Source organism: Nymphalis io, chromosome 16, assembly GCF_905147045.1.
Source record: "Nymphalis io chromosome 16, ilAglIoxx1.1, whole genome shotgun sequence".
Classification (NCBI taxonomy): Eukaryota; Metazoa; Arthropoda; class Insecta; order Lepidoptera; family Nymphalidae; genus Nymphalis; species Nymphalis io.
Window position 1 is genome coordinate 5,553,076 of NC_065903.1, and position 12,725 is coordinate 5,565,800.

General features: G+C 32.1%; 1 protein-coding gene across 2 annotated transcripts; it reads left to right on the top strand.

Annotated features, from left to right (window-relative positions):
- Positions 1–597: 597 nt before the first annotated feature.
- On the top strand, positions 598–8,013 carry LOC126774389 (sodium-coupled monocarboxylate transporter 2-like). 2 transcript variants are annotated; one of them, XM_050495894.1, is made up of 10 exons: positions 598–861; positions 2,010–2,134; positions 2,898–3,050; positions 3,366–3,585; positions 3,754–4,024; positions 5,028–5,116; positions 5,189–5,297; positions 5,709–5,870; positions 6,365–6,546; positions 7,710–8,013. In XM_050495894.1, the coding sequence occupies exons 1-10, from the start codon at positions 662–664 to the stop codon at positions 8,005–8,007; spliced, it is 1,809 nt and encodes a 602-aa protein (XP_050351851.1). In that variant the 5' UTR covers positions 598–661; the 3' UTR covers positions 8,008–8,013. The 2 variants fall into 2 exon arrangements, with proteins under 2 accessions (XP_050351851.1, XP_050351852.1); XM_050495895.1 differs by having other exon boundaries at positions 7,713–8,013.
- Positions 8,014–12,725: the final 4,712 nt, after the last annotated feature.

Sequence of the window (12,725 nt, forward strand, 5' to 3'; positions counted from 1 at the left end):
TATAGATGTCTTCCAAATCAAAATATGTTTTTTCAAATAGACTTTTACAAGTACTTATGAAACATCAAGCGCTACCGAGCACTTTAAAATGAATTAATTGAGGTAAACTCGAGCATAGAGTTGCCAATGAAGTTGTTTTACTCAATACTTTATTATTAATAGTAAAGTTATTCGTGAATACTTGATTGTTTTACGAATTTTGTCTTGCCATATTATTTTACTATTTCTGAATAGTTTTCACAAAGGATAAGTTAACAAATAACACAAATTTATATTAATCTAAATTGTAATAAAAAATCTATTTTTGAAAAAGTTTATAATCACTCACGTATTTAAAAAACATGCCAACCCTAATGAATGAGGAGTAGTACTATTTTCATAAAATCTTTGCTCAAAGATTTAGTACGTACGTTTATCATTTCTATCGTTTTAACTGAATATTTGTTTGACTAATGAGATGTGAAATCCTTTTCACGTTGTTTGCTAAAAGATTGAGAAGAAATCCGCAGTTATTTAGCTTTTATCTTTGTTATAATATCATTCTATGACTCTATTGTTGTTGATTTAGAGCCGTTATGAGTTTATTCGCAATATACATTCCGTCACGGCACGTTGTTCTTAAACTATATTTTTATAACGTAAGATTTATTTACATATAAAAATGAGGAATTCATCGTTTCAATTGTCCCCGATATATTTTAATGTAGCTGAATATTCCTTGTTTGGAATCAATTTGGGTGTTGTGATTGGAATTATTTTATACTTTTTGTTTGTGAATAAAAAATATAATACAGTTTCTGGTTTCCTTTTCGGCGGGAAGAACATGTCAATTATATCAATTTCTTTGGGTTTGATTGCAAGGTAAGTACTTAATATTTATTTGTTTTTTTTGTTTTTAATATAATAAACACGAAATATATATTTCAAAAGAAAAACATTCAGGAACTCGAAGGAGAAGGCTCTTCTACCGATTGGTCATACAAGTATCCATTTCATTATTATGTTAATAAGAATGGATTAGCTGATGATAATGATAATGAATTTGTTTTTCAGCTGTCATGTCAGTAATACAATATTCGCCTAAGTTTCTCACGATGTTCTTCAATAGAGAACGAGTTGCATTGCAAATACTTTACATGAATGATATCCGAATGATATAAACATGTCAATCTTGTTTTGAATCACGTTCCGATGTTAAGTTTGAAAAACGGTTATCAACGTATGCTTTCGAAAGTCTTTCATGCTCTTATATTCTCTTCATACTCGAAGTTTCTTAATAGTTCACATAATTAATTGGAAATTTTAGCGTTTGCAATGGTTTGTAGAATTTGTTAGAAAGTCATCGACTTCATTACTCATTTTATCGACACCAAATTAATATTATACGTATTCCTTTGATATTTAACGCCTAAAACTCGAAGTTCCTCCTTCAATCAATCGTCATATTGTCTTCATTCTACGTGACATTGATTCAATTATCTATGCCATATAATTGTTGCAACTAAAAACCATTAAGCTAAGAATTGAGTATGGACAGCACACAATTTTCCTTTTGTAGAGACTCAAATAACCTTCTTGAAATACTAAAGCAATTCGGAATATGATCATAGATTTGTACTAACATTACCTACTCAATTATTATAATTATGATACCCTTCCGCAGACAAAACTACTTCGACCACTACCCCCTGAAAAACATATAAAAACATTTACATTGCGTTCTTTGTTAAACCACTAAAGGCTTATAGGTTACAAATTTACAGCCAGACGATTGATTAAGCAAAATATTTATTTTTACTGAGTTACATTATGCCTTTTCATAAGAATGTATGTGTGCAACATTATATCCAGTCCAAACCAATTTAATCCGGTAAGGCGGACACCAGATTCAGTTTTTAATAGTATAGGTACTGATGATTATTATTCTTAAGAGCGCTTAATGCAATCGACGTTAATGACAACAGCAAATCACATTCATTCAAGAGAGATATTTTCTTTTATACTTTCAGTCACTTGACCAGCATAACGTTACTCGGTGTGCCAGTAGAAATATACTTAAGAGGCACGCAGTATTGGGCATCAGCGTTGTCGCTTATCTTTGTGACTTTCTTAACGGCTGTGATTTATTTACCTGGTAAATATTTTGTGAATGTTTCATTTCTATTTATAAACAAACAAAAGACATTGTTTAATTATTATGTTACTTTCACATTTACAATATTCGTATAAATATTTACTTAAGAAACATACCTATACGTTTAAATTAATACTTTAACTGATTTATGCTAAACTTATTTCTTTTAATCAAAACAAATCATATACTTTTAAATATAGAGATGTATTTTTACTAGCCCGATCCGAGTTTCGACCCCAGGACCTCAAGGTCTGAAGCCTTATACGCCACATGACTACCGAGGCAGTCAACCTCGCAGTAATTAATATTTTCGTAGTTATCTAACTTTTTTATTTGACAAACGGCGTTTCCTTAGTTTAGTCAAACAGTATCTTCAAACTTTGGTTTAATAATAATCTTATAAAGTCATAATGAACATTTAAATTGTAACCAATAGATTTTGATGTTTTCTATAATTTTTATCTGTGCTAATAGAAGATTAAATTCTAAGTTCTTTTTCAATTACCAATGGTGATTTTATTATTAGTAAGTTTTATTATATACAAATATATTTGGCTACCATTCGATAATTGTGACAGACGTTACGTAAGAAACATTAAATGTCACATAAAAAAAAAGTTGCGATCAAATTCGACCTTGAAATTTTAGTCTGATGATTAAAAATATTCGAAGTTTTTTAAATTTCAATTTATTGTTCATTTTATACATAATATATAATATTTTATACTATTTCTAAATAAAGAAAAAATTATGTTGTTTTTAGTATTCCACAGACTTCAGCTGTCATCAAGTTTCGAATACTTAGAAATAAGGTTCTCTACACACACACGAACAGTCGCAGCCGTTTTGTTTGTTGTTAGTAAGCTGATGTTGCTGCCGATTGTCCCATATGTACCTCTTCTAGCTTTCCGCTTGGGTAAAAATTTTCTTTTTTAACACCATAGTTACCTTCAAGTTACCTAATTATTATAGGCGTTTACTGCTCAGAATGTTAAAAATGAAGCTGATAAAAAAGCTTTAATTAAAATATATACATAAATAAATGAAATTAGCATAAAAAAGTTACTATTACATTAAATCTTTGTTAATAATTTCTAAATTAAACATTAAATCGTAATCTTTCCAAATACTGCTAAAGAAAACCTTTTTTGTTTTATAAATCAACATAAAGTTTTACAATGTTACAGTAACTAATATTACATACTTAATTCGGCTATTTTTTGATTTACAGTTACAGATCCCCTAGCTAGTCGTGTTACAGCTGTAATATGCGTTGCGTGTTCTACGCTCATCGCGATTGGAGGCCTTCGTGCTATAATCAGCATTGGCATCGTGACCACTTTCCTGGCATTAGCTGGTACTGCTTTGCCGAGTGGTCTGGCATTACTGCCAATGGGCTTTAAGAGGATGTGGGAAATATCCAGCCACGGAAGTAGATTAGTTTTTTACGAGTAAGGAGACGATATTAATTATGAATAGGAGAAGAGAATAGTTTATATTTAATACTTCTAATTATAACAAAAAATAAAATTAAATGAGGCCATGATCAGACAGAGGCTCAGTGATAAAAACACAATCGGATAAAAAGGCGTTTACCTACATGCAAGCCTTTTTTTCAGCCCGGATCCTGAACTGGCTCACCACACATCCTTCTTCGTGGTCACATTGGCTCTTAGCACGAACTGGCTTTGGAAGATAGCCCTCAGCCAATCATCTGTGCAAAAGTTGTTAGCGGTCCCCACAATCAGTAAAGCCAGAATATGTTTGGCAATATCATGCGTGGGTATAATACTCATGAAGATGCTGTCTTGTTTTCTGGGACTAGTTATATACGCTTGGTTTGCTGGCTGTGATCCATTACTCACTGGCCAGATTAAAAAACATGAGCAGGTAAATACACAAAATTCTTGCGTAAACAAAGACAGATTACAGAGGTGTGCAAAAGGTTTAAGGCGTTAATTTATTTTAAATTTAGAACATATTCCATCCAATAAAGTCATTTTTTTCCAAAATTACTTAAAATCAAACAATGCTTAATCCGAAAAATCTTCAAGAAACATTTTTAATTCGCCATTTTACAGGATAATAATCAGAATGTAGATTCTGCGTAGAATACCTACCAGTAGTTAATGTTTTCTTTCAATTTTTCAATTCAATTTTACACATTATATAGAAATCAACGAATATATGTAATAAATAATACCTCTACGTCTCGTCTCCTCTACATATTATAGTTCTTAAGGTTTTCTTTCTCTTGATTATTAACATATCTGTCGCTCTCGTGAATATTGTTTACCCCGAAAATCGACGTTAAAATGTTTTTGGTCTTGAAAAATTGGATCAAATTCGATTATTTAGATTTTATTACTAACTAAACTAGTCCAGTATCAAGTGCATAATGTATTGCGTATTTGAGTTTCAATGATACCTCTCGATATCATATCATATTGATTGATTATTATTTATGTATTTTGAACGACTTGTTACCAGCAATCTTGACCCACTGAATACATTTGTAAATTTAGAGTGTAATATTAACCTATATACATAAAAATTAAGTAGTTGCTTATTTTAGTTTAATCTAATTAAACAAGTAACTCAAACCAAAGAATACATTATGCATATATGTTGTGCACTTCAAAATCCCGGCAGGATTAGTATAAGTGGGAAAAACAGCCCACAATAAAAGAACACACCAATAAAATGGTACGTCTCACATCAGTGCAAGCTGCCCAAAAATTCAAGTTCATTGAACCATCTGACTGGATAGCGTCCTACGTTGCGTTTGTCAATCAGCGGTCACCACTCTGGGACACACAAAATCGCTTAAGAAATTTGTTAGTTGTATTATTTTTATTGGCTGTAACAACTCAAATTATGCTTTATTTTTCAGTTAGTACCTCATTTCTTGAATCACTTATCGACGATGTTTCCAGGGATTTGTGGTATCTTTATAATATCTATCTTTAGCGCAACCACAGGGTACGTAATTAGTTATACAGTTTAATGACTCTCTGTGTATGTTTGTATAAAAAGATAATAATGTTGTTACAGGTGTATTGCGTCTATCATAAATTCAATATCAGGGGTAGTGTTTGAAGAATTTATACGACCGTGGATGCCTCAAAGTACAAATGAACAAGCTTGCTGCAAAATTATGAAGGTTGACTATATTTTTTTTTATAAATATGCGTTTAGAATGTTTATACAAAAGAAAAAAACTGAATTCTTATAAAGTGTAACTATACTTACTAATGTTATGTGTGAATATCCTTTACAACGATAATATGACCAGGAGTAGCCAATTTCAGTTAGATGACCCGTTTTTTGACTGTGCAAACAAATGAGGCATTTTTTTTCTCAGCAAACCTTCTATTACAATCAATATCTCGTAATATCGACAAATATTTATCATAAGGATCGACATCCACAATCGCCGCAATATTTTGAATGTTTGTAATATGTCACCATATTATATTTTATATGCAAACTATAATATATATATTTATATGCAAACTAAAAAAATATATATTCCATGTTACATACTATTTCGAATTATCGTTATTATTTCTAGTTTCTGTGCATTATGGTTGGTCTATACTGTGCTTGTGTAGTGTGGCTAGCTCGAGAGTTAGACCGGCTCCAGCACGTGGCTTCCGGTGTAACGGGTATAACTGCAGGAACGCTACTTGGCCTTTTTACTCTGGGCATAGTCTTCTCACGAGCGAATTGTTCTGTAAGTAAAAGTAATTTTGTAGCAAAAATATAATATTATTGTTATAATCTATTTTTCTATTATATTATGATGTACTTAATTGAATTAATTTATAAATATATGGTTACTAGCGCCATCTATCAAAACGGACTAGAACCATTTTCTAAGCTGCTTGAAACATTTTATTACTGATTGTTATATTTTGTCCGACGTAACGGTATATGGTTACGAATATAGATGGCGCTGTAAGGTAATAAGTTATGCTTAAAGATTATAATAAATTACTATTACATTTTTAATTTAATAATGTATATTTTTAGGAACTATTCATGAATTACGATAAATTACTAGAACTAAAGCTTACTACTGACTTTTATAAACGTATATTCTACATTCAAAATCAATCGTGAATCAAATCAATATCGACAGCAGTGACAGCCTTTCCTCAAACTAACTTCTACAAGAGAAATCGTTTATATACAGTATACAAAGTAAATAAATCTTTAACGTTTCAGGGCGCTTTGAGCGGCTGTCTCTTGAGTCTCGTACTCTGTGGCTGGCTGCTCATAGGGGCTGAGAACGCTCTAGCCACGGGAGCATTGACCTTCCAGGGTAAGCCATTAGTCACCACTGGATGCGGCAAAGCAAACTTCACACATATTTTGGTGAATGTGACAACAGTAATACCGAACGCTGCGTGAGTAAAATTTACCATCAATAGATTATTCGTGCCGTGAATTTTGTTGCACTAATTGGTGTGTGGGGTATCAAAGCGTTTTGGTTCATTTTACGTATACCTACGATATACCCGTATTTTTTAAGGGTTGTAAAACTTTAACATATTTTATAATGATGTCCTTATGTTACAAAATAATGTTTTGATTTTTTAAAAAGTCATTCTTAATTTTGATTGAGTTACTTTCTGCTGTGTTTTTGAACCGGAAACAGAAATGCCTACTTCCCACTGGTTGACAATTTTGTTTGTCTGTATTATCTGTGTATTGTCAAAAATAATTGAAAATGAAATTTTATTTAATTGAAATGTAAATAAGTTATGACAGTGACAGTTATCATACCATCTCTTATATATAAGTGACACTGGCAGAATATTTTATGCTTAATTATCGTAGATACGCACCAGAAAAAAAACTGCCGTAACTGACACTCTTATAATGGTTGTTATCAAATCTCGAACGTCCATTTCGTTAGATATTAAGGAAGCCAGGCGAAAAAAAAACCACAAATAAACTGATACTGACACAAATAACTAATAATATTACGATCTCGACGCGTTAAAGATCCCCGTGGAAGTTTTAATCTTAGTTTGCCAACTTGGGTGATATCGACTTGAGTTAAGTTTTATTTCCCTCTTATTAAAACTTTTCCCATATTACTATTACCCGATTCACGTAGTTTTATGAGTTTTTCTAGTCTCTTTCATTCGTCGGATGACTTTAGGATTACTAACTATTGTTTGACTGCAGTTGCTAAAATAAAAGATGATTCGAATATTGATATCATATATGAAATAATTAAAACAATAAAGAGACAGACCTACAATGACAAATATATTTTAGTCGAACGTTACGTCACTCAACTGGCCTTGAAATAAAGTTTTACTTTTTGGGGTACGATTTGGCTGCACTTATAACTTACCCTTAGCGATTACCCTTCTCTTAATAGTTCATTAGGAGTCCTTCTAACAAACAAATCTTTTACCAAAATTTGTATGTATAAGTATGATTGATCGCATTTTGAGAAAACCATCTTTGAATGTCATTTATTTTATTATAAATCTAGTGATCTATTTCTTACGTGATTAGCAATATAATATAAAATATATATTTTTTGTTATTTTAGCAGGCAATTGCCAACAAAACCACTTCAGTCTCTCTTCCGTATATCCTTTACATACTGTCCGTTCGCCGGCGCTGTGGCGGTTCTTCTGATTGGAGTTCCCATGAGCTACCTCACCGGCAAGTCGAAGGTTGAGTCAATGAATCCTGATGTCTTCTGTCCGCTCACACGGAGCTTACTCCACAAGTTACCGGATAGAAGCGCAACAGTGTCTTTAGAACTTCGCCCCCCAAACACCCAAGATGTATATATGGCTTTAGATGAAGCTTTAAAACATTTGAAGGATGTTATAGATCGCTAAATAAAGACTGTGATTGTAATGTGTGTTTTTATTGAATATTTAATACATAGCCAAGCTATATAAAAATATGCTGATATAACTGTTTGAGATTAATAGACTTGGAAACCCTTTGACCGATTACCATTTTTACGAATAAAGTTTTTCTATTAACCATTTTGTTATACACATCTCTAAATCATACTATACCGTTCGGATCACCATAACAATTGGTATACATACACAAGTAATATAATTTCCGCCAGTTATTGCTTAGAATAGTATACATATATGTTACTAGTTTTTGCCCGCGGCTTCGCCCTCCTGTGAGGTGATGAAGTCAGATGTTATGTACCCTATGTCTTTATATACCCTAACGTGTGTGCAATATAATGATGATCGGCTTAGTAGTAAAGATGTGAAAGCGTAACAAACAAATTCCAGTCGCATTTATAATATTATTAAGGATAACACATAAATCGTAAAGTATAAAAACAGCAAAATGGTATGTGGTAGTTGATTTGACTAAATTGGGTAAATACCAAGAATAAATGATATTTCACAATTTGATGCGATCATCAAATGTACCATAATTTTTCATTACTCGTGTGTTATAAGGATGATATATTACATGTCATGAAGTCGTTTACCTGATCCAAATTCGCCCTCATATACATTATCATTCGTCATTTTTCGTTTCATCAATTTCGTCGGCTAATCTTAAGTGATATTGATGGTTTATGAAATCATACATAATATTTCGTTTTTCATATACATAATATTCACATATCATATTATTATTAACGGCCTGTAAATATCCAATAAGGCATCCTCAAGTCTTCTAATGTCCTTTTGATGAGAATTTTCCATAGGACGTTTCCCTTCACTGGCCAACAGGAGAAGAACTCGGGTTCTTTGATAATATTCACGTATTATTACCACTGGGCTATCAATGTAATTTCGCAAAAACTCTATATAAAGCTAATGTTGTACGTTATGCTTAATTTCGTTTTAAGTATTCGAAATGATTTTAAGTATTTGGACTGTTTCCAAAATAAATAAAATTGTATTCATAGGTAGAAATAATTTCCATTTTGATCATAATTTACATAAATAGTATGATTATATCATTATTGATTCATAGTAAGTTAAATAAATATTTCCCTTTAATAATAGAATTTCTGATAATTGCCCATCTATTATTGCGTTATTTTAAAACAAAGCTCACGTTCCAGACATGTATGTTAAACAAAGGGATAACATCTGCGAATGCGTGCGAGGTTTTAGATACGCCACATTAATTCCTAGACCGCTGCCTACTGTCTCGAGTATTCGTTTTCGATAAAATGGCATATGTATTTAACCCTTAGCATTCAAGAACCAACCGTATTGTTAAAGTTATAAGGTTGCATGTAAAAATGTACTCATCTCAAATTCAGAAGTTGGCGACTTTATCAGAGCTAACAGGCGTTTTTTGTCTGAAATAGGGGGAAGCTTTCAATCGTAAAGGGAAAACATATGTTGCTGTGGTGAAGAGAAAAATTCGTCGGTACTTTATGTCCAAGATTTAAATTGATATAAAGTTTAAAATACAAGGGACAAAAATATCAATGTGGAGATGTCACAGTTTATAAGTGTATGCTCAAATACAGATGATCTCTATTCAATCAATCTTCAAATACGATGGAATGCCAACCGAAAATGACTAATGAGAGATACCTGACCATCTGCTTCATGTGTTAGTCGGGGCACAGGAATATAACTTCACTTCGGGACAGAATAATATTTTAAATGGTCCGACACGATATTTGGACCTTGAGATCAGCAGCCCAATTAGACTAATACCACACCTAAGAGGCAGATAAGGGTAAGCTTCTACAAACATTCTGGAGCAGTCTCAGCGATTTTCTAAACGAAAGTCGGATCAGTTTCACGTGACATGTTCTTTTCGAGAACAATGACAACACGCCGACTAAATCTTAGACGTTGCACATTTCTCCCAATACGCTCTTCAAGATCTTGGCATCTAAATGTTTGAATTATTCAGCGGAAATGACTACATACTTGGAAAATAGACAGTTGATTCGCTCATTAGTATTTCTTTTATTTTTGGAAAACATACAATTTTGTTTTAATTTTATAAAAAAAAAACATTATTGAATTCAAGTCAGTCATTTAAGTATCCATTAAAAAAAGCAATTTGAGTATTTCCAAATTTAAATAAAATTAATAAATAACATCTCATTTGTTTTTTATATGATATTATCAAGTTATTAAATACATCAAAAGAGCCGAGATGGCCCTGTGGTAAGAACGCGTGAATCTTAACCGATGATCGTGGGTTCAAACCCGGGCAAGCACCACTGAATTTTCATGTGCTTAATTTGTGATTATAATTCATCTCTTGCTTTACGGTGAAGGAAAACATCGTGAGGAAACCTGCATTTGTCTAATTTCACTGAAGTTCTGCCACATGTGAATTCTACCAACCCGCATTGGAGCAGCGTGGTGGAATAAGCTCCAAACCTTCTCCTCAAAAAGAGGAGAGGAGGCCTTTAGCCCAGCAGTGGGACATTCACAGGCTGTTACGGTACGGTTACGGTAAATACATCAATGTCTTTAGTTACGTTAAGTGAAGCAAGAACGTTGTAATATTGTGCGGCTAGCATATTTCGATTTCATATGGGGGATTTGGAGCAAATCTTTCTTACGAGTACCAGAACGGCGACATCTGTTTGAAATTTTGTGAATAGATAAGGTGACCGAATATAATTATCTAAGTTCTTGCTACTTTGTACCTATGTATATAAATAATATATAACAAAATATTTATCTACGTTAATGAATCACTGTAGACTAATACTATGTGTATATCTACTGTGATTGCCAGATGGGATAAACAAGAAAAAAACTGCATCAATAGTTTTATGCCGTAATATAATAAGCGTTATAATGGCTCAAACACGATTTTATTTATATTTTAATTAATGGTTATATGTTTCTTAGACTTCATTAGAGTAACTTAAGCCAATTAGTGAACTTTATCGCCTAACAAACTAGATATATACTAGTATTCGTTTGACAATTTAGTTTCGCATTACAATCCAGGATCGAAGTGGCGAGACGCATACGTCACGTTCCACTTTGGTATTAATGCCCCCGGAAATACGTATCCATTATTACACAATCGTCCCTAAATTAATGCCACTTATGTATAATACTTTGACAAATATATGATGGATACTAGATAGAATACTTTCAAGGTGGCTTGCTTCATTTTGAGCTTATTAACTGCCTTTGTCATACTTATACGACGCGGCGCAATGTGATATGTATAGAATATTTTCCCAGAAATCACAATATGCACAAAGTAGAACTAACTAATAAAGACTTAATACTTTAACGGAATAAGGTTCACCCAGTGTTTTTAAAGTCGCATATAGTCTTGAGCCCTTGACTTGTGACTGTGGGGATTATAAGAATAGATATATAAAAAATTGTGTTATTCAATTACATAAACATTGGAACCATCAAGGATACGACATTAACTCTGCAATCGAGCAATCGAGTATAACAACACCTTCTTACATTTAGCATATTTATATTCATTGGTAATCTACTATATAATATTTTTCTATTATTATTAATATATATTATTATCTGAATTATAATAAACGTTACATGAAAATGGAGACGCGTAACGTTCCGTCCGTTTATGTCCATAAAGGGTAGCCACAATGGTAATTGCCGTTTAAATTCTATGAAATATACGTGGTTAGTCTATTATTAACTTTTATTGTACGTAATGTCGATTGCACGCAAATTGTATGCCAGATTGAGGCATGGGCTGGTGAATTTTAAATGAAGTATTTCCAACAAAAAGTCAACAACTTTATGTACTGTTTCGAGATTTTGATTGCGTTATCTTAAAATAATGTGTGTGTATGCCTTTGTGCAAGCCCATCTTCTTGTTATTGTTGTGTTCCGGTTAGAAGGATAAGTAAGCCAGTGTAACTACAAGTATAACAGGAGTAATATTTTAGTTCCTAAGGCTGGTGGCGCATCGACGATGTAAGGGATGATTAGTATTTCTCACGGCGCCAATGTCTATGGAGGTGGTGACGATATACTTGCATCAATTGCCCGACCACTTTACCTTTGATATAAAAAAGGGCTTCGTACGACAAGTGTTTTTGTGAGCAGAAAGAATGATAATCAGACCAAATCTTAGAGGTAATTACAATACTTGGCAATAGCGATTTAATAAATTTTTTAAGTACTTAGAATTGTCAGTAACTAGTTTATTGTTAGTTTAAATTGTAAAAATATAAAATAAATTTTTGTACAATGAATAGGAAGCATATTAAAGAAGCCTGCAAGCAATTAGAAATATTAGAGTTTTTTTGTTCAGCTGCAAACCTAAGCTAAAATATAACTATGCTAGAAAGTCCGCCATTGATAATTGGTATGCCAATGTATTGCTCATTATTGAATAAAATATAGTTTCTCATAGCATTTAAATTTACACTAATTATACGTTTTACAAAAATTTTACGTACATTCAAATATTATTTATAACTATTTAGTTTGAACATATATGGCTTTTCACTTTTGTAATAGTTGGTTAGAAATTATTACTCAATAATTCAAATCTATAAATGTTTACTCAATAAAAAAAGGAAATTATTCTATAATACTCAATTTAAATATTAAGCACTTCTTTCAAATTTATATTAAATTTA